The sequence below is a fragment of the Emys orbicularis genome, chromosome 11 (assembly GCF_028017835.1).
Source record: "Emys orbicularis isolate rEmyOrb1 chromosome 11, rEmyOrb1.hap1, whole genome shotgun sequence".
Lineage (NCBI taxonomy): Eukaryota > Metazoa > Chordata > Testudines > Emydidae > Emys > Emys orbicularis.
The window spans coordinates 988,833-1,010,726 of NC_088693.1; the positions used below are offsets into that span (position 1 = coordinate 988,833).

A 21,894-nucleotide genomic window follows, 5' to 3' on the forward strand; every position below is an offset into this window, starting at 1 on the left:
CCCCGGTCCCAGTGGCTCCGGCCCGGCTCGGCTCGGGCCCCAGTTCCGGTCAAGCGGCCCCGGCCCTGGCCGAGCGGCACCGGCCAGCGGCCGAGCACCGCTGGCCCCAGCAGCTCCGGCTCCGGCCCCAGCGGCTCCAGCCCGGACCCAAGCTCCACGACCCCTCCCTATTTTCCCGGACATGTCCGGCTTTTTTGAATTTCCTCCCGGACGGGGATTTGAGGACCAAAAAGCCGGACATGTCCAGGAAAATCCGGACATATGGTAACCCTAAGCATGGACCCTGCTTTAGCCTTCATTCCAGGGGGCCCCCCGCAGCCTCCCGGGGCTGGGGCTGGGTAACGGCTGCCCCGCCTGTTCTGCCCATGCTGTGCGAGTGCCCCGGCAGACACCGGGCGAGGTGCATTAGTCCCTGAAGAGCGGCCAAGTCTCCCTCGGGGTCTGTCACGCGGGACTCCCTGGGGGGGATCCAGCCCCAGGAGGCGATGAAACCACATGGCTTCCCCTGGAGGAGCAGCAAGGCCCCTCGGGGCCCTGGCCCACTGATGGGGCTGCCCCGAGCCTGTCCCCATGCTGGGGCCGTGGCCCCGCTCCTGGGGGTCCGTGACATACCCCTTTCTTGGCTGCTGTAGTGTGGGGCCTTTAAATCCCTCCACAGTCCATTGGCAGGGACCCCAGCTTGGGGCAGCCATGTGCTCTGGGGACCTGCCGATTATCTGGGGGCTTGGAGAGACTGAATATTCCTGGTTGATTTCACCAGTCACACACTGAGGGGAAACCCCCGCGTACTGCGAGGGGGCGGCGGAGATGCTGCCGAGACCGCACTCGAGCCGACTTTAAGGACAGGCCCTCGGGGTGTTTGTGTTTTAAAGCTTTAACTGTGTGAATAGCGACAGCGACCGCCATTAAGTAGTTACTGTCCGACCCCCCCCTTGCCCGACTGCCATGTCTGGGAGCAAAGGAGGCAACCCCCCGGGGACCCTAGAAAGGGGAGGGGGTTGGGGGAGCCCGGCAGGCCCCACTGAGCTGCTTCCCAAGCCGGGACAAGCCAGCTCCCCGGGGCGTGCCGGGAGATGCTCAGCTCCGGTGTGGGGAGCCACGGGCTGGCCGCTCCGGCGCTCCCAATCCACCTCTGCGAGCGCGGGGCCCTTGGGTGCCCCCCAGCTGGCTCGGCTGCCCTGTCTGGAGGGGGCGAGTCGCAGGGTTGCCCCAGGAGAGGGCTGGCCCGGGGGTGCCCGGAGATCCGCCAAGCGGCCGGCAGGCAGGCGAGTCCGCCTCCGCAAGCAGCACTCAGAGGCGGGGTCGTGCTCCATTGTTTATTTCAGCAGCCTGGGGGAGTCGCGTACACGCTGCGGGGCGGGGGCCGGGTGGGGGTGCGGTGCCCCCAGCCCCTTGGCCTCTGTCCATCTCTCTCGGCCTCTCTCTCCCTCTCCTGCTTCCTTCACTTACACGGATCCTCTCTAGGCTCCCGCGGGTCCCACCGCACCCTGCTCCCGGCCCGTGGGGAGCCTCCTGCAGACTCCCCCAGCCTGTGCCTGGCACACACTCCTGGGGGGGCTGGTCCCCCCATCCTCGCCATCCCACGGAGCCTGCAGCAGCCCCAGTTCCCCAGGCGATGGGCACTACTGGGAGCTCCATGGCTTTGGTCCAGGCTGGGGGACGAGGGGGGCTGGCCAGTCTCCGTCTCCCCTCCCAGGCTGAGCAGGGCCGGGCACCACTGCGGTCTGCCCAGGAGAACCGCCAGGCCCTGGGGGTGCGGGGAAGGTGCGCGTGAGTACAGGGGGCACGGGGGTGGGATGCAGAATCTGCTGCTGGGAGCCTGCAATGGCCCCCCATTCCCCCACCCCTGAGCCACGGCCCTGTGTCCCCCTGCTCCCCACACCCAGCCCCACTCCTGACTCCGGGGGCCCCGGGCAAGCTCCCAACCCAGCACTTCAGAAGCAGGAGAGAGACGGGGGTGTGGGGGGAGACGGGCGTGGGAAGTTATGCCCTGGGGACAATGGAGGAGGGGCTGGGGCAGGAGGGGGCGGGACGGGGGCGTTGACGGGGACGGACGGTGCCAATCGTCTCTCCGCAGCCGCTGGGCCGGCGCCGTCTACAGCACCTCGTGCTTCTGCTCCGTGGCCTCGCTCACGACCTGCTCGGGAGAGAGCCCTGGTGAGACGGGAGCCCCAGGGACTGGCACGGGGCTGCCCTGGGGGCTGGCGCAAGGGGCAAACGCCACCCTCCCTTCCGACCGGGTCGCCCTGGATCTCCGTCCTGCACAGAGACTGGGGACAGCCCGCGCCAGCCGGCCGCGCTGCCTGCCCACGCCGGGCCCAGGCACATGGGTGGCAGGAGCCTGGATCCCGGCCGAGGAGTCTGATTAGGCGGGGGGGCAGCACCGAAAACCCCCACTGGAGCCAGGAGCGACCCGGCTTGGGCCAGGACAGATCCAAGCACCCCACCCGGAGCCCAGAGAGCCCCCACTCCTTAGGCGACCTGTGGGGAGTTGGGGCTTCTCACCCACCCCACAGCCATGGCTAGAGCCAGGTCAGCCCCTGCCCACGTGCACGGGCCCCTGCTCACCTCCCCATCACGGGTCTCTATGGTCTTGATCATCACGGTCTTCTTGGTGTGAACCTCTGAGCCGCGCTGCTCTGGGCTGGTCTCTGCAGGTGGGAGGAGAGTCAGCCTGGGGCAGGGCAGGGGGAGGAGTGGCCAGGGGTGGGGGCAGGGCTGGGCCCTGGGACGTACGGGTGTGACGTTATGAGTGTAATATAATATTTCATTGGAAGGTGACAGGGCCAGAAAGAGTTAATTAACTCCCAGACTGACCTGAGCCATGGGTGAACCTTAAGGACTGGTTAGGAAGATCTGTAAATGAACAGAGCTTTGAAATGCAAGTCTGTATTGTCAGAGGTAGAAGGGGAGATGTTTGCTCAGGGCTTGTGATGTAGGCAAACAAGTCTTGTCTATTGCTATAGCTTTGATTCAAAGATCAAAAAAGGAATATTAACATTTATGATGATATTTGAGGGAAATAGTATTATTGTCTCTATGTCTCTTTGAAGGTTGTGGTAACCTGTATCTGAACTGTTTAATGGATAGATTACCCTGTGCTAATTGCCAGGATGTTTGGGAGAAGGAGAGTTAAGGTATTGTTTTCTCAGGCCAAAAGGCTGCTGGAAATGTATAAGAACCCTGGGACATGATCCTTCTTCATCTCAGATCTGCTTTGGGTTTCAAGAGGGGGAAACCTTAAGCCACAAGGATTGAGATCCCCAGTCATTGACTGGAGACACCCTGAATATGGACATTGGATTATAACCTATGGACTATTTCTAAAAGGACTTTTGGCAACTAGAAGCTCACCTCTGCTATGTATCTGAACCTCAAGAATTGAATTCAAGTCTTTCTGTAAATTGAGCTTTTAACCAACACTCTCTCTCTTTTCTTTTTTAATAAATTTTAGCTTAGTTAATAAGAATTGGCTATAGCGTGTATTTTGGATAAGATTGTGACGAACTGGGACTGTTCTTACTGTGATCTGTAAGTGCTGACAGGGGAGTGTGGCTAGGATGGTCTCCATTGGGGGATGGGAGAATGACTGAAGGGAAATACCTGAGCCTGTAACATGAGAACCCAGGAGGGGGCTGGGGCGAGGTGACACCTTTGCCCGGGAAACTGAACAAAGGCTGTGGGAGGGGTCGCTGAAGGGAGACTCGGGGAAGCTGGCTGGTGAGGTGGCTGGAGGCAGGGGGGGCTCTGACCTCTGGAGGGGGCCTGGGGTGCCCGAGGACCCCAAGATGGACCTAACGGAGGGGTATCCTGTTGTCTGTGCCTGCAAGACCTGTCTCGGACTGTATTCCCGTCATCTAAATAAACCTTCTGCTTTACTGGCTGGCTGAGAGTCACAGTCGATCTCAGGAAGCCGGGGGTGCAGGGCCCTGTGTTCCCCCATACTCCGTGACAACTGGTGGCAGCGGTGGGATCTACTGCACCCCGTGGACGGCGCTTCCTGCAGTAAGTGACTGGGGAGAAGTAAAACGAAGGGGGATTGACGGGGACCAGGCGTGCTGAGGAGTCAGAGAGAGACGGTTATCACCCCTGGGAGTGTGTGACCAGCGAGAAGGACTTTTGCAGTAACAGGGTCCCCCGGGGGATCGCAGCGAGTGGTCCCAGGGGCGGAGGAGTCTGCAGCTCGACCCTGGCAGAGAGGTGGTGACCTCGAGAAGGGCTGGCACACTAGGGGTCTCCCTGGAGACTGTGGGGAGCGGTGAGCACACAGGCCTGTGAGTGGCCAGCAGGAAGATGTATGCCAAGCGGCTTAAGAGCGACCTGGTGGAGCTGTGCAAGCAGAGGGGGGGTGCACATTGGGAGGCTCACCAAAGAACAGCTCATTGCCCAGCTGGAGAAGGGAGATCGCGCGAATGAACTGATCCCTGTCTCTGAGGGAAGCAGTCTGGCAGATGCAGCGCAGGCCCCAGTGTCTGTCCCATCTGGGAGTGGTCAGCCGGCTGCTGAGGGCTTCCCGAGACCCCTCCTTCCTATGCCTAGGGGAAGGGTGGGGAGGAGCCCAGCAAATACCGAGGGCGCAGGGACCCCCCCGGCCAGCAGGGGATTCTCCCGGCAACGCTCGCCGGCCAGCAGGGGATCCTCCCGGCCACGCGCAGCATCCGTGGAGCGGAATGGGCTGGAATGGGAGAAAGAGCTAAAACTGAGAGAGCTGGAGGATCGTGAACACGAGAGACAGCATGAACGGGAGGAGAAAGAGAAACTGAGGCAGCATGAACGGGAGGAGAATGAGAGACAAAGGCATCATGAACTGGAACTGGCGAGGCTGAAGGGCCGCGAGCCCCCGGCTGCGGTGAGTGAGGGGGGACCCAGGACTGCACGAAGCTTTGATAAGTGCATCCTGGCCCCACGTAAGGAGGGGGAGGACATGGATGACTTCCTGGATGCCTTTGAGACGGCCTGCGAGCTGCACCAGGTTCATCCTGCAGACAAACTCCGGGCTCTCACCCCCTTACTGGACCCCAAAGCCGTGGCCTTGTACCGCCAACTGGAAGAGGCGGAAAAAGGGGACTATGAACTATTCAAAAAGGCCCTGCTACGTGAGTTTGGGCTGACTTCTGAGATGTACCGGGAAAGGTTCCGGAGTCAGGATAAAACCCCGGAGATCTCATATCTGCAACTAGCCGTCCGCATGGAAGGATACGCCAGCAAGTGGGCTGCTGGGGCCCAGACAAAGGAGGACCTGGTTAAACTGCTGGTACTGGAGCAACTGTATGAGCGGTGCCCATCCAACCTGAGGCTGTGGTTGGTGGACAAAAAGCCAGAGAACCCGCGACATGCAGGCCGGCTGGCCGATGAGTTTGTAAAGAGCCGGTCAGGGGCTGGCAGGGAGGAGTCCCAAAGGAACAGTCCCACCTCAATGCAGAGCGAGAGTCACCATGGGCCATCCCAGCGGGAAAATGCGGAGAAACCCCACCAAAGGGGAAGATCCAGCGTCAGGTCCATCCAACCCACTCGAGGGGACCCCTGGGACATGGTCTGCTATCACTGTGACCAAAGAGGTCACATACGGGCCCAGTGCCCCAGGCTCAGGGACAGACTGAGCAGACCGAACCCACAGAGGGTTGACTGGGTAGAGACCCAGCCGGGCGAGAGGCAGCATTCCCAGGGAAGGAGGGCTGGCAGAGTACCACCTGCTAAGGAGGGAGGAGAGCTCCAGGCCTGCTCCTCTGCGGGGCGGGATGCTCCAGACTCAGGGTTTTTGGTTTATACGGTGGGCGCGGGGCGGTCCCTCCGGAAAGAGTACCTCGTTCCCCTGGAGGTGGATGGGAGGAAGGTCGATGGATACTGGGATACGGGCGCAGAGGTGACGCTGGCCCGGCCCGAGGTGGTGGCCGCAGATCAGGTGGTGCCCAACACCTACCTGACCCTGACGGGGGTGGGCGGGACACCAGTCAAAGTGCCCGTGGCGAGGGTACACCTGAAGTGGGGGGCCAAGGAGGGCCCCAAGGATGTGGGGGTACACCCGTATTTGCCCACTGAGGTGTTGATGGGGGGGGACCTGGAGGACTGGTCAAGCAGCCCACCAAGTGCACTGGTTGTGACCCGCAGTCAGAGCCGGCGAGGGGCACGGCGCCCTGGCCTTGGGGAGGGTGCCTTGCCTGAGGCGCAGGACCCTAACCTGGTGGGGAGGGAACACCCAGGGACACGGCTCAGGGAGGCTGCGGCCTCAGACCCAGCCGGCGAGAGAGAACAGGTGGCCATCCCTGTCCCAGCTGCTGAGTTCCAGGCCGAGGTGCAGAAAGATCCCTCCTTACGGAAGATAAGGGACCTGGCCGACCTCGGTGCGGTACAGGCCATGGGGAGAGGTGGCCGGAAAAGGTTCCTGTGGGAGAAGGGGTTCCTGTACCGAGAATGGGCTCCCCCAGGGAAAATGGAGTCAGGGGGGTTCAGGAGGCAGCTGGTGGTACCCCAGAAGTATCGCCGCCAGCTGCTGTACCGGGCCCATGACACCCCCCTCTCAGGGCACCAGGAAACCTGGCGTACCCAGCAGAGGCTGCTACGGAGCTTTTACTGGCCTGGGGTCTTTGTTACTGTCCGGCAGTACTGCCGATCCTGTGACCCCTGTCAGAGGGGAAGGAAGGCCCGGGACAAGGGGAAAACGGCTTTAGGACCCTTGCCCAGCATAGAGGAGCCTTTCCAGAGGGTGGCCAAGGTTAAAAGGGGGGCTCTGAACCAAGAGAGCCCGAAGCACAGACCTCCAGACTGGAGCGCTAGGAGAAGACCGCAGCCCAGTTGGAACCCCAGGGGTATTGGGGTGGGAAAAGGGCACAGGCCGCATAACCCTTCCCCCATGCGAACTGCAAATGCCCTCGAGCACCCCCAACCTAAGGGGGGGAGTGAAACTGGAGGGGCCTGGTGTAATTCTCACCCAGGAATGGGAGGGATGCGGGGGCATCCATGGGAACGGGGGTAGGTTCGAACTTCCCCGGGTCACTGGCTAAAGTGACCCCGCTCAGTTCGGTCTCGAAGGGGGGAGATGTGACGAACTGGGACTGTTCTTACTGTGATCTGTAAGTGCTGACAGGGGAGTGTGGCTGGGATGGTCTCCATTGGGGGATGGGAGAATGACTGAAGGGAAATACCTGAGCCTGTAACATGAGAACCCAGGAGGGGGCTGGGGCGAGGTGACACCTTTGCCCGGGAAACTGAACAAAGGCTGTGGGAGGGGTCGCTGAAGGGAGACTCGGGGAAGCTGGCTGGTGAGGTGGCTGGAGGCAGGGAGGGCTCTGACCTCTGGAGGGGGCCTGGGGTGCCCGAGGACCCCAAGATGGACCTAACGGAGGGGTATCCTGTTGTCTGTGCCTGCAAGACCTGTCTCGGACTGTATTCCCGTCATCTAAATAAACCTTCTGCTTTACTGGCTGGCTGAGAGTCACAGTCGATCTCAGGAAGCCGGGGGTGCAGGGCCCTGTGTTCCCCCATACTCCGTGACAAAGATCTAAGTTATAATTGAACCTGGGTGTGTGGCTGATCCTTTGGGATTGGAAGAACCTTTTCTTTTATAGGATGAGATAAGATTTTCAGTAATCATCATCACATCTGACAGGTGTGTCTGGACGGAGGCCTGAGGCTGGGCACTTTAAGGGAACTGCGTGGTTTGGACGTCTGAGTAACCAGTGAGGTACTACAGAAGCTGTTCTGTGCTGGTTGGTAAATCTAAGTATTGGAATAACACCAGCGTTTGGGGTTTGTCTGCCCAGTTCTGTTTGCAGTTCACCCTGATTGAGTGACCTCCCACGGGCAGCACCGTCACAACGGGGTGAGGGGCTAGGGGCAGGGCTGGGCCATGGGGGGGACGGGGTGAGGGACTGGGCCATGGGGGGTATGAGGTGAGGGGCTGGGGGCGGGACCATGGGGGTACGAGGTGAGGGGGTGGGGGCAGGACCTGGGCCATGGGGGGGACGGGGTGGGGAGATGGGGTGAGGGACTGGGGGTGGGGGTCAGGGCCTGGGTGGGGGGCTGGGCCATGAGGGGGATGGGGCGATGGGCTGGCCACGGCGGGTAAGAGGGCGGGGCACAAGGCGATGGGCTGGGGGCAGGCGGGGACTCCAGCACTGGCTGGCCTGGGTAAAGCAGCAAGCCGGCGGGCTGGGCCAGGCCAGGGCTGGCCGGGAGCATAGACAGCAGCCATGGGGCCCTCCCGGCTGGGGCAGCCCAGCTGCCTCCTGCAGCCCGCCCCACTCGCCCCATGGCTTATGCCAGGCATGCCCCACCGCAGGGGGCTCAGGGCGCCCCCCATGCTGCCCTGCCTGGGCCCTGCCCTGCACTCACCCCGGAAGTTGAGCGCCGAGAAGGTCTGGATGGGGAGACTGATCCTGCAGCACATGGAGAAGGAAAAGGGGTTAGTGCCGCGGCCACGGCTGAGAGAGGTCCCCTGGGTCCCACAGACACCGGGGTGGGCTGGCTGGGGGCCCCCCGTCCTGGGGCTCCCCGGGGTGGGCTGACCAGGAGCACCCGCCGGGAGCTCCCCGCCCTGGGCCAGGGGGCGTTGCTCCCCCAGTAGCCGACGCCTGGGGCGGCAGGAGCAGGGGCCAGGCTGGGCAGACGCACGCTCACCGGCTCTCCTCGCCCTCCAGCAGCTTGCGGTAGGTGGCGATCTCCACGTCCAGCGCCATCTTGACGTTGAGCAGGTCCTGGTACTCGCGCAGGTGCCGCGCCATCTCATCCTTCAGGTGCCGGATCTCCTCCTCCAGCCGCGCGATGGTGTCCTGGTAGCCGCTCGCCTCCCCGGCAAAGCGCTCCTCCAGCTCCCGCATCTGCCGCATCAGGGAGTCGTTCTGCAGGGACAGCCCGTGTCAGAGCCGGCACCGCCAGGGGGGACAGTGGGAATTTTACATCATCATCGTACGAAGCCTGCGTGTGCCTCAGTTTCCCCTCTGTGCTGCAGTGTCACCTGGGTGGGGGGAAGGGACCGCTTGCACTCGGGGCAGGGTAAGACACAGCTGTGCATGGCGCCCGGCTGTCTGGGGCTAAGTGGGTCACTGAGAAGGGACTGGCTGAGGCCGACCCCATATCAGTGGAGAATCCATGGGGACAACGGCAAAGCCAGTCACCCGGCCCTGGACACCAGGCAGCCAATGACCGTGGCTGGCCCCCCCTCTGCAGGACACCAGGCCGAGAGCAAAGGGAGCAGTCAGGCACCCCCGGGGGTCCAACAGAGGAGATCCGACGGATGGAGCTAGAACCGAGGGGTCCCTGCAGTGTGGCCGGGCTCCGGGCCACCAGCATGGCCGATGCTTTAACCTCCATTCTCCGGGCTCCCCAAGCGCTCCCTGGGCTGGTCCAGGTGACTAATAACCCGCCTGTCGGCCCGCGCTGCCTGCGTGTCCCTGCAGACGCTGCCCCCCAAGATCGTACAAGTCTCCATCGGGGTCTGTCTCAGGGGGACTCGCTGCCCGGAGCTCACGGGGGGAGCAGGGGGGCTGCAGGCCCAGGGGTCCAGCCCCAGGAGGCGATGAAGCCGTGTGGCTTCCCCTGCAGGAGGTGTGAGACCCCCCCGGGGGCCTGGCCCACTGACGGGGCCTCCCAGAGCCTGTCCCCACGCTGGGGCCATGGCCACGATCCTGGGGGTCCGTGACGGGACAGAGCCAGGGGCAAGGAGACAGGCTACGGGGGGGTAGCCCCATAGGGATGGGGCTGTGTATGGGGGGTCACCACACAGGGACATGGTTGGGGTGTGTGTTACCTATTCATTTTGAATCATGTGGGAGCTGGTGGGAGCTGGTGCAGCTGAACGGGTTGGTGGATGTGTTGAAGTGGGAATGTTCTTAATGTTTTCTCTGAATAGTGTGTTGTGACGGAGCAGGGAGCTGAGCAGGGAGCGAGCGGACTGACCTGGGAATGTTGCAGGGGGTTACATTGGGGATGGGGGACTTCCCTTGAAGGGAGCTACCTGAGCTGTAACCTGAGCCAGGAGGGGGGTTGGGAGAAGTGACGCCTTCTGGCCAGGAGACGGGACAAAGGAGAGGAGGAGCTGGGGGGGGGGGGGGAGAGCTGCTGGAGGAGTTTTTAGTGCCAGTTTTGTGCTGGGTGGTGGAACGCAGGGAATCCCGAGGCTGGGGTGTAAGCTCCCTGCCCCCCAGACGGACTTGACTGAGGGGTCCTGGTTGTAACTACAGGCTCTGTTGTAGCCTGCGTTCCTACTGTCCAATCAACCTCCCGTGTTACTGGCTGGCTGAGAGTCACAGTGAATCCCAGGAAGAGGGGTGCAGGGCCCTGACTCCCCCACACTCTGTGACATGTGTGTGCCTCAGTTTCCCCTGTGTGCTATTCCAGTATCTAGACGGTGGGACAGGGGGTGTGATCGTTGCAGAGACCCCTGGACTGACACCCTGTATCCTGGCAACTGACGGCCGGGCCCCTCCCCTGCCAGAGCCCCCGCGGGTGCTAGAGACCAGAGCCCAGGGGCCCTGTTTGCCCGGGAAGGAGACAAAGGCTGCAGGGGGCAGCCGGGGGTGACTGGGGCTGGGCTGCTGGAAGCGAGTCAGTCGCCTGGTTTGGGACCTGGGGGGGGGGGGGCGCACTCTGGGCCCTGGATCCCCCCAAGCTGGACTTTGCTGCCGGTCCCTGATTTCTGTGCTCACAAGCTCTGTCCTACGCTGGGCTCCTGACTAAGAACCCGTCTGTGTCCCACGCTGGCTGGGAGTCACGGCTGGCTGCGGAGTGGGGGGCAGGGCCCTTTGGGGGGTGGGAGGCTCCCCAGGGGTCCCGTCCAGGGGGACTCGCTGCGGGGAGCTCCCGGGGCGAGCAGGGGGCTGAACGCTCCGAGGTCGGACCCAGGAGGAGCTGAAGCCGGGCAGGCTCCTTGCCCTGGTGAGGGGCCCTGAGGGGAGACGCTACCCCCGAGTCCTGGCTGGCTTCAGTCAGCGCGGTGCCCGAGCCCCAGACCGTGACTCCGGGACAGTACAAGGCTGATGGGACTGGCACAGGGCTAGTTTGGGGGGGTCGGACCCAGGTGTGGGGGGGGCGAATCGCTGGCTCTCTGCCAGTGGGGGCTGGGGGCCGGGCGCCCCTGGTTGCTCCGCAGAGCCTGGATTCCCCAGCCGGGTCTCCGGCCGCTCCCGCCCAGGACCGTGCCCACACTGTCAGGCTGTCGGCCCCCGGGTGGCGCCAGGGCTGCCAGGGACCTGCAGCGACGGAGGGCCCGGAGCAGGGAAGGCGAGTGGGTTCTGCGGGGGGCTCGCACCCCACAGCAGGAGCGCGCCCCCAGGGCTCAGCAGGGACAGGCCTTTCCCCTGCCTTTCACTTCTCTGGGGGCCGTTTGCCTGGACAGCGGGTTCATGGCCAGCTCCTGCCATCCAGCCCGGCCCTGCCCGGCCCTGCCCGCTGCTCACCGTGCCCTTGAGGGCGTCGATCTCGCAGGTGTAGGACTGGATCTGGTGCCGATACTCCATCATCTCCTGCTTGGCCTGGCGCAGGGCGTCGTTGTTCTTGTTGGCGGCCTGGGTCAGATCAGACACCTGCGGGGAGGGGCCCGGAGAGGGCAGCTGAGCCGGCAGCCGGGACACAGCTGGGGCTCACGCTACTGCGGGCGCTGGGCTGGCGCTGCTCTGAGCTCACTGGCGGGCAGCAACTCAGCCCCAGAGCCCCACACTGTGACCGGACCCCAGCCGCCCTGCCCCGGACTGGGAGCAGCTGGGAGCCCGGACCCAACTCCGGGGGCACAGGGCAGTGGTGTGAACAGAGGTCCCCAGCCCAGCCCCCGCCTCCATGGTCAGCAGAGCCCAGCCTCTGGGCCAGCGCAGCCCCCCAGTCACCCCCCCAGGCCCAGCGCAGCCCCCAGTCACCCCCAGCCTAGCGCAGCCCCCCAGTCACCCCCCAGGCCCAGCACAGCCCCCCAGTGACCCCCAGCCTAGCGCAGCCCCCCAGTCACCCTCCAGGCCCAGCGCAGCCCCCCAGTGACCCCCAGCCTAGCGCAGCCCCCCAGTCACCCCCCCAGGCCCAGCGCAGCCCCCCAGTCACCCCCCAGGCCCAGCACAGCCCCCCAGTCACCCCCCCAGGCCCAGCGCAGCCCCCCAGTCACCTCCCCCCAGGCCCAGCGCAGCCCCCCAGTCACCCCCAGCCTAGCGCAGCCCCCCAGTGACCCCCCCAGCCTAGCGCAGCCCCCCAGTCACCTCCCCCCAGGCCCAGCACAGCCCCCCAGTCACCCCCCCAGGCCCAGCGCAGCCCCCAGTCACCCCCAGCCTAGCGCAGCCCCCCAGTCACCCCCCCAGGCCCAGCGCAGCCCCCCAGTCACCCCCAGCCTAGCGCAGCCCCCCAGTCACCTCCCCAGGCCCAGCGCAGCCCCCCAGTCACCCCCCCAGGCCCAGCGCAGCCCCCAGTCACCCCCAGCCTAGCGCAGCCCCCCAGTCACCCTCCAGGCCCAGCGCAGCCCCCCAGTCACCTCCCCAGGCCCAGCACAGCCCCCCAGTCACCCCCAGCCCAGCGCAGCCCCCCAGCCACCCCCCAGCCCAGCACCGACTCCCAGTCACCCCCCAGCCCAGCGCAGCCACCCCCAGCCCAGCACCCCCGCACGGTGCCAGCGCAGCCCCCAGCGCCGCCTGGCCTGACCTTGGACTTGTACCACTCCTCGGCCTCCGAGATGTTCTGGGCGGCGATGGTCTCGTACTGGGCGCGGATGTCGCGCAGGGCGGCCGTCAGGTCTGGCTTGGACACGTCCATCTCCACCTGGACGTGCTGCTCCTGCAGCTGGGCCTGCAGGTCCCGGATTTCCTGGAGCCAGGGGGCAGCGTCAGAGCAGTGACCCCAGCCCCAGCCCCGGCCCCGGCCCCAGCCCCAGCCCCAGCCCCAGCCCCACTGCCCCTCACGCCCTGGCCCTGGGTCAGCAGCGAGCACAGGCCATAGCCAGCCCTGACTTGGGGACCATCCCCACCGGGCAGGGCCCCAGGACACAAACCAGGGGGGTGGAGGCCCAGGGCAGTAACCTGAGGGGTGGGGGCAGGGCCGCAGGGCAGTAATTGGGGGGGGACGACATGGCCCTGGGTCAGTAACCGGGGGGGTGGGGCCCCAGGACGATAACCAGGGGGTGAGGCCCCAGGGCAGTAACCTCAAGGGGACAGGGCACCAGGGCAGTAACTGGGGGGATGGGCGGGGCCTGGGGCAGTAATCGAGGGGTTGGGGCCCTGAGGCAGTAATCGGGGGGGCGGGGCCCCAGGGCGGTAACTGGGGGGATGGGCAGGGCCCGGGGCAGTAACTGGGGTGATTGGGCAAGGCCCTGGGGCAGTAATTGGGGGGGTGGGCAGGACCCCGGAGCCGTAATCGGGGGGCGGGGCCCCAGGAAGGGCAGGGCCCTGGGGCAGTAACTGGGGGGATGGGCAGGGCCCTGGGGCAGTAATCAGGGGGGCAGGGCCCCAGGGCAGTAACGGGGGGGGTGGGGCCCCAGGGGGGGCAGGGCTCAGTGGAGTAACTGGGGGCCTGGGCAGGGCCCCGGGGCAGTAATCGGGGGGCAGGGCCCTGGGGCAGTAACTGGGGGGATGGGCAGGGCCCGGGGGCCCGGGGCAGTAACGGGGGGCGGGGTCCTGGGCCACTAATGGGGGGCAGGGCCCGGGGCAGTAATCGGGGAGCGGGGCCCTGGGGCAGTAACTGGGGGGATGGGCAGGGCCCGGGGCAATAATCGGGGGCAGGGCCCGGGGCAGTAACTGGGGGCGGGGCAGGGCTCTCCGTGGACCTACCTCCTCATGCACCTTCTTGAGGAAGGCGATCTCCTCCTGCAGGGCCTCGATGCGTCGCTCCAGGTCGATACGTGACAGCGTGGCCGCGTCCACGTCCTGCCGGCCGAGAGGGAGCCGGGCTCAGAGCGGGGAGCCGCAGGGCCCTGCCCGGGTGGGGGGGCCGCAGAGGTGCTGACACCAGTGGCACCGCACAGGGCGGGCGACACCGTGCCCGGGGGGGGGACCTGGCATGGGGCCAACTGGGGGCGCCTGGCTGCCAGTGGTCACCCACCGGGTGTGGGGGGTGTGGGCAGAGCTCTGCCCCACACGCTAACCCTGCAGCCACGCTGCTCTGTGCCCACGGGGCCCCCCTGCTGGCGCTGGGCTTGTGGGCGGGGCAGGAGCCCCACCTGCTGCCAGTCGGAACAGCTGAGCCCTGGGTGCTGGGTGCCCAGGCCGGCCCAGCCAGCTGGGGGGGGGGCGTTGGAGACACGGGGCGAGGGAGGGTCTCTGGCCTGGGGCTCTCGGCTGGGGAGGGGGCAGGGAGCCCGATTCTCTGGTCCGCGCTCACCCCCCGGGGGGGTCCCCAGCCCTCCCCCTCCCCGTGGAGAGGCTGCAGACGCTGGCACTTACTGCTCGGAAGGCAGCCAGGTTATTCTCAGCTTCCTCCTTCAGGTGGATCTCCTCCTGCAGCCTGGGGGCAGAGAGGGGGCGTCAGGCGGGGGGCTGGGGGGCAGGCAGGGCGAGCCGGGGCAGGACCGTCCATGGGGCAGGTGGAGGGGCAGCCCAAGGCCGGAGGGATGAAGCAGGGCCAGGCAGGCTGCCACGGGAGGGGGCTCCCTGCCCTGCGTGGGGCCTGGGCCGGCACAGCCCCCAGGCGCTGGAGGGCCCCTTGTTCCGCATTCCCGGCGCTGGCTGGGGGCCAGCGGCCTGGCCTCCCGTTCCCTATTATAGTCAAAACCAGAGCCCAGCACAAAGGCTGAGGTCACCCAGCGACGCACGCCTGCCCCTTCCTTATAGGGGAGCTGGCCGAGGGGCTGGGGCCGAGCACAGCACGGCGGGGGCATGGGGGGGGGGCTGGGGGATCCGCAGGGGTAGGATGCAGAGTTGGGGCTCCAATACCAGGGGCAGGGAGAGGAGATTCAGGGACACAGGGCTCCGATATGGGGGGAGGGGGGCACCTGGGGCTCAGGGACCCCGGACGCGATACGGGGGGTGGAGGGTGCAGGTGGTGGGGGTCCCTGGGCAGTGAGTTGGGGGGCACACGGGGCTCAGGGACCCCGGACGCGATACGGGGGGTGGAGGGTGCAGGTGGTGGGGGTCCCTGGGCAGTGAGTTGGGGGGCACACGGGGCTCAGGGACCCCGGACGCGATACGGGGGGTGGAGGGTGCAGGTGGTGGGGGTCCCTGGGCAGTGAGTTGGGCGGCACACGGGGCTCAGGGACCCCGGACGCGATAGGGGGGGTGGAGGGTGCAGGTGGTGGGGGTCCCTGGGCAGTGAGTTGGAGGGCACACGGGGCTCAGGGACCCCGGACGCGATACGGGGGGTGGAGGGTGCAGGTGGTGGGGGTCCCTGGGCAGTGAGTTGGGGGGCACACGGGGCTCAGGGACCCCGGACGCGATACGGGGGGTGGAGGGTGCAGGTGGTGGGGGTCCCTGGGCAGTGAGTTGGGGGGCACACGGGGCTCAGGGACCCCGGACGCGATACGGGGGGTGGAGGGTGCAGGTGGGGGGGCGCTGACGCCAGCTGTTCCGGCCTGCGGGGGATGGGGGGGCGCTGACGCCAGGTGTTCCGGCCTGCGTTTGGTTCGGTGACGTTCAGCCCTGGCGGTGCCCAGAGACAAGCGCCCCCCCCAGCCCAGTCCCCCAGCGCGGCGCATGGCCGGCCCTTGCCTGGCAGCGCCTGGAGCTCTAGGGCAGGGGAGCTGGTCACCAGGGCTTTGGGTCTCTGCTCCGCTTCCTTTTGGAGGAGATGCCGCCGGCCCCTCAAGGGGACGGGGAGGAGGCTGCCTGCACGGCCCCCCAGGCCCTGCTCTCACGGTCCCCTCTGTCCCTGCAGCCCCATGGTGCCAGCCCTCAGGGACACCCAGCGGCGGACGAGACCGGAGGTCTTGGCACACCAAGGCTGAGCGGGCGGGGGTGGCACAGACCCGTCGCTGGGTTGAACACGGATCTTCCAGCCACGTGGGAGGGGTTCCCCCGCCCGCCCTGTGTTGCTCTGCCAGGCCTAGACATTGCTGTGGTGCCCCCCGGGCGTGGGCCTGATCCTGAGGGCCCTGTCTGTGGGGTGGGCCCCACACAGTGACACAGGGGGCAGGACGCTGCCTAGTCTGCCAGTCCCACAAGGTCTCCCTTTGCTGCCCCTTTCCAGACTCGCCCCCTTAGAGCCAGGGCTGGGTGTGGCATGGTGCCAGGGCTGTCTCCCTCGCCTGTCCTGTGCGCTCAGCCTGTGCCTGTCCAGCACCCCAGCCGGCCAGCCCAGCTGCTCTGTGGAAGTGGGCACCGGACCGGCCTGACTCAGAACCTGCCCGGATCACGAGCCATGCCGCTGGGGGCCCAGTGCCCACCCTGACCCACAGATCTCGCCCTACGAGCTCCCCTGCCCGAGCCAGCCACCAGCAGATCATCAGCTGCCCCTGGTGGGGGCTGTGGGATCAGCGCAGGGAGCCCCTCTGAAAGCCAAGTCCTCCTCTCCATGCCCCACAGTGTGCAGGGCGGGGCTCCCCCCACAGCATGCAGGGCGGGGCTCCCCCCACCGTGTGCTGCTCCCCCCACAGCGAGCTCCCTCTGTGCCTCTAGCTGCGCTGGGACTGGCCACCCCGAGAGCAGAGGCATCCTTCCCCTTGCACGTCCTGGAGCCGGCTCAGGGTTCACGGTTCCAGCTCCCCCCCACACACACACACCTGAGTTCTGTGGGGCAGGGCAGAGCTCCAGCAGCCCAGCCTGCAGGCGGGGTGGGGCGGGGCAGAGCTAGGGGTCCAGACAGGTTTCCAGCGCTGCATGAACCTGATGGTGCCTGCCGGGACCCTCCCCCAGAGCCTGGCCCCCACACCCCACGGGGCTCGCTGCCCTCGGCTCCTGGTGGTCTGGCTGTGCGGGCCTGGCCCCAGGGCAGCTTGTGGGCTGCATTCCCCCCCCCCTCCAGGAGGGCACGAGGCAGCCCCGAGAGCTGAGAGCGTGTGGGGCCTGGGGAGACGAGCAGTCCCAGCATGCAGTGCGGCCAGGCCAGCCTCTCTACTTAGCCCCAGCGCCGCTTGGCACAGGAAGGTGGGGGGGGGTCTCTGGCATAAATCACAGCAGCCTCAGGGCTGTTGCTTTTCACAGCTGAAAGGAGCCAGCCCCCTCCTGGCATGGCCCCGGCGCTAGGGGCTGCAATGGGGCAGCTCTGTGCCAGGTAGGGAGCCCCCCTATGCCTGGGGCAACCCCTGCGTAACGGCACCGCTGGGGGGGGGGAGTTTGGCCCAAAACACCCAGGGTGCGGAGGAGCAGAGAGCAAGCGGGGCCCGGGGTGCCCACGGGCTGCCCCAGGGATCACACTGCCCTGCTCGGGTGGGCAGCATCGGGCACCGCCACACTCTCCTCTGCGGGCACCGGCTCCTCCCTCCCCCCAGCACCGCTGCACCGCGGCCCTGGGCTGAGGGCAGCTGAGTGCCACGGAGCTTGGGGTCAGGGTAGGGGCAGGGGGCTCCCAGGTACCCCCCCTTTCCTGTAACCTCTGGGGCCCCAGGGTCCCAGAGCCAGGGGTCCCCGGGACGAGGTTTCAGAGGGTGACATCCCCGCACAGCCAGGCCCCGGCATCCTGGGAAAGCGGTGAGCTTGGAGAGCGAGTGCCAGTGGGGCCGAGCCACGCCACGGTCCCAGGGAGCAAGGGGCCGCGGGGCTCCCGCAGCAGGACGTGCCACCTTGCCCCCTGCGTCCTCGCTAGATGGGAGGGGGAGGGGTAGGTCGGACGGTGGAGACAGACAGAGGCAGCTGGGAAGAGCCCTGGGCATTAGGGACGGGATGGTGCTGAGCTCTGGGGCGGGTGCTACGCTGGGGTGGGTGCTGGGTGGTATGCGGGTGCTGGGGCGGGAGAGGGTGCTGAGCTCTGGGGCGGGTGCTGAGCTCTGGGGTGGTTGCTGCGCGCTGGGGCGAGTGCTGGGGCGGGCGCTGGGCCGAGAGGAGGTGCTGAGCGCTGGGGCGGGTGCTGGGGCGAGCGCTGGGCCGGGTGCTGGGTGCTGGGCCGGGAGAAGGTGCTGAGCGCTGGGGCGGGTGCTGAGCTCTGCGGGTGCACGTTGACCTCTGGCCTGGTTAGCCCTACAGCTTGTGGCAGTGGGCTACACATACTGCGGGAATGGGGGCTGGCGAATGGGGCTGGGGGCTCTGTCCCCATCTCTCTGCCCTGCCCAGAGCCGGCCGGGCTGGCCCAGACGGGGGGTGCTGGGCCAAGCCGCCGTGGGGCCAGGGCTGCAGGGCTGCTGCTAATCTAGCCACTCTGCCCCCTGGCTGGGAGGGGCAACCGAGACCCCCGAGGCTGGAGCTGCCGGGGGAAGCCCTACTGCAGCCAGCCCCATTGCTACTGGTGGGGTGTCCCAGCTCCCCACAGCGGCTGCCCAGCACCGACCCCCGGGGGATGCCTGTGGCCTGGGACTCCCAGGGAGAGACCTGCCCCCTTCGCAGTGTGGATGGGACAGAACGGCTGGGAATGGAGCCAGACAGAGAACAAACCGGGGAGCTGGGCCACCGAAGTTGGGTCATGTGAGGGGCAGTGACTGGGGTGCGGGACACAGGGACGTGGGGGTGGGGCACAGGGACGGGGCGCAGGGATGGGGGGTAAAGGGATGGGGCGTGGTGACAGGGTGTGTGTGGGGCTCAGTGACGGGGGTATGGGGCGCAGGGATGGGGCTCAGTGACAGGGGTGGGGCACAGGGACGGGGTGCAGGGATGGGGCGCGGTGACAGGGTGTGTGTGGGGCTCAGTGACGGGGGGTGGGGCGCAGGGATGGGGCGCAGGGATGGGAGTGTGGGGCACGGGGATGGGGCTCAGTGATGGGGGTGCAGGGATGGGGCGCAGTGATAGGGTATGTGTGGGGCTCAGTGACGGGGGTGGGGCACAGGGATGGGGCACAGGGAAGGGGGTGTGGGGCACAGGGATGGGGCTCAGTGATGGGGGTGCAGGGATGGGGCGCAGTGATAGGGTATGTGTGGGGCTCAGTGATGGGGGTATGGGGTGCAGGGATGGGGCTCAGTGACGGGGGTATGGGGCGCAGGGACGGGGTGCAGGGATGGGGCGCGGTGACAGGGTGTGTGTGGGGCTCAGTGACGGGGGGTGGGGCGCAGGGATGGGGCGCAGGGATGGGGGTGCAGGGATGGGGCACGGTGACAGGGTATGTGTGGGGCTCAGTGACGGGGGTGGGGCACAGGGATGGAGCGCAGGGATGGGGGTGCAGGGATGGGGCGCAGTGATAGGGTATGTGTGGGGCTCAGTGAAGGGGGTATGGGGCGCAGGGATGGGGCTCAGTGACGGGGGTATGGGGTGCAGGGACGGGGCGCAGGGATGGGGCTCAGTGACGGGGGTATGGGGTGCAGGGACGGGGCGCAGGGATGGGGGTGCAGGGATGGGGCGCGGTGACAGGGTGTGTGTGGGGCTCAGTGACGGGGGGTGGGGCGCAGGGATGGGGCACAGGGACAGGGTGTGGGGGGGCGCAGGGCTCAGGAATGGGGGGGCTGAGGGCCCAGGACCAGGCGGGTCCCCAGGCTGGTCCCCCCCCCCAGCCCACCGGGCCCCGCTCTCACCTCTGCTTCAGCTTCTGCAGGTCGTCGAGCAGGTTGTCGCGCTCCACGTCGGCGCGGGCCCGCTGGCTGGTGAGCGTGTCGACCTGCAGCCGCAGGGAGCGCAGCTCCTCCTCGTAGAGGTGGGCCACGTGCGTGGGCTCCTTGCCCTTGAGCCGGTTGACCTCGGTGACCAGCAGGGCGTTCTGCTGCTCCAGGTAGCGCACCTTCTCGATGTAGCTGGCGAAGCGGTCGTTCAGCTCCTGCAGCTCCACCTTCTCGTTGGTGCGGGTCTGCAGGAACTCCTGGTTCAGGGCGTCGGCCAGGCTGAAGTCCAGCAGCTCCCCGCCGCCCTGGTAGGAGCGCAGGGGGGCCACGCGGGTGACCCGCATGCTGGACAGGCTGGGCACGGCGGGGCCGCGCGACACCTGGTAGACCCGGGAGGAGACGGAGCTGGCCAGGCCCTTGCTGCCCACGGAGGAGCGGGAGTAGGCCGGGGAGCCCCCGCCGAAGGTGCGGCGGTAGGACGAGACCCGCTGCTGGCTGGAGGAGTACGACTGGCTCATGGTGGCGGCTGGAAGGAGCCCAGGCGGAGGCTGAAGCTGGGGTGGCTGCAGAGGCTGAGCGAGCGGGAGCCGAGTGAGAGGAGTCGGGGAGGGACCCACGCTCCGGCTATTTGTATCCCTCTGACATCAGCCGGCCCAGCCCCGCCGGGCCGGAGTGACAGCGCAGACAGCTGGGCCTTCCAGGGGGGGCAGGGCCGGCCAGCGGGGGGGGGGGGGGCAAGGGCTGGCCGGACAGTACTGGAACTACCACTGGGCCCCGCTGGCCCCTCACAGCTCGGGGTCCCCCCCGCAGCCCAGTGTCCCCAGTCCCCCGCAGCCAAGAGCCCCCGGTCCCCCGCAGCCCAGTGTCCCCAGTCCCCCGCAGCCAAGAGCCCCCGGTCCCCCGCAGCCCAGTGTCCCCAGTCCCCCGCAGCCAAGAGCCCCCGGTCCCCCGCAGCCCAGTGTCCCCGGTCCCCCGCAGCCCAGTGTCCCCAGCCCCCCACAGCCAAGAGCCCCTGGCCCTCACAGCCCAAAGCCCTGCCCACCCACCCCACCCCCGCTGCCCGGCGTTTCCGGGGGCTGCCTGGGTCTCCCCACCCATGGGTGCTCTTGTCTGGAACATGCAGCTTGTGCTGGGTGCCAACCACTCCTGCCCCGCCTCGGCTGGGCTCATCCCCTCCCCTACCCGCCCTGCGGGGGGGAGCCGGGACAAGCCTCCTGCAGGAGGTGAGGGGCTGGCGACTGGATGGTCCTGTGCGGGAGGGGGTTGCTGCCAGGGTCCCCAAAGCGCTGCAGACCCCACATGAGAGGCTCCCCCAGGGTGATAGCCTGCCCCAGCCGGGCCAGGGGAGTGGGATACTCCCAGCACCGCAGGCTGCCTGGGCCTTGGGCAGGCGCTGGGGCTAATGCAGCCCCACGGGGGAGAGTCGCTGGGCAGGACACCCCAGACCAGGCGGGGGAGGTGCGATGAGGGGCCTCGCTCTCCGCTCCCCATAGCGCCCGTCATTGGGGGGGCCCTCGGGACGTGGGCAGGGGCCTGGGCCAGCCCTACCCCACGGGTCCGGAGACCGACCTGCTCCCCGGCACCAGGCTGAGTCACTCTGGGACGGGTGACAGGAGCCCTGACGCGGGCCCTGACGCCATCCCCAGTGCTGCCCCCGCGCCACATCAGGAGCCGCTCCCCGGCCAGCACATTCCCAGGGCAGACGGCTCGGGACCGAAATAGCCAAGTGGCTCAGACCAGCCCCACGCCCGGTATTTATAGCCCAGGAAACTGATGGGCTCGGGGCCAGTTAACCCCTCCTGCTCCCTGGGCGTGAGCGCCAGGGGCCAAGCGGCTGGGCCTTGTTCCCTTCCCCAAAGGACGAGCGGGCCCATGGCCTAGTGGCCAAGGCACAGGCCTGGGGCTGGGGCTCCTGCTTTGTACCCACGCACCGCCACTGACTTGCTAGGTGGAGAGGGGTGAACCTCCCCTCCCCTCGACCTGGCCCCTCAGATTTCGCCGTCTGTGCCGAAGTGGGGGATTGTCTTGTTTTTTCATTGGGTTTCCAATGGTTTGCATGCAGAGGGGGTGGGACTCAGTTTCCCTGGGTGTTACTGGTTTAACGAGGTGAGGGGAGAGGGAGTTTGTTGTTACACAGGACCGGAGAGGGAACTTGGGACCCCAGCCGATGGCCTGGAGGACGGACACCCCAGCGACTGGGTACCCGGAGGCCCAGATCAGGAGTCACAGCCGGTTCTGGCCAGTGGGAGGACAATGGGCTGCGAAGAGAGGGGACCCCAGTGACCGGACCAGCTGGTTCCAGCCCGAGGGGGCCAGAGGACAGAAGAGAGGAGAGGAGGCCCTGGTTTACGACCCTGTTTACCTGGAGAGAAGACAATGGACAGAGA

The 21,894-nt window shown here is 67.0% G+C and overlaps 1 protein-coding gene across 6 annotated transcripts; it reads right to left on the bottom strand.

The window, feature by feature from the left end:
- Nucleotides 1-2,095: 2,095 nt before the first annotated feature.
- DES (desmin) lies at nt 2,096-20,025 on the bottom strand. Of its 6 annotated transcripts, none has more exons than XM_065413793.1 (9): nt 19,484-20,025; nt 14,346-14,403; nt 13,731-13,826; nt 12,610-12,771; nt 11,394-11,519; nt 8,617-8,837; nt 8,332-8,375; nt 2,569-2,651; nt 2,096-2,137 (listed from the first exon to the last, which is right to left on the bottom strand). In XM_065413793.1, exons 1-9 carry the CDS (start codon nt 20,023-20,025, stop codon nt 2,096-2,098), a joined length of 1,374 nt encoding a protein of 457 aa, XP_065269865.1. The 6 variants fall into 6 exon arrangements, with proteins under 6 accessions (XP_065269865.1, XP_065269867.1, XP_065269866.1 ...); XM_065413795.1 differs by having other exon boundaries at nt 8,617-8,768; nt 14,343-14,403; XM_065413794.1 differs by having other exon boundaries at nt 8,617-8,816; nt 14,343-14,403.
- Between the last annotated feature and the right edge of the window lie 1,869 nt (nt 20,026-21,894).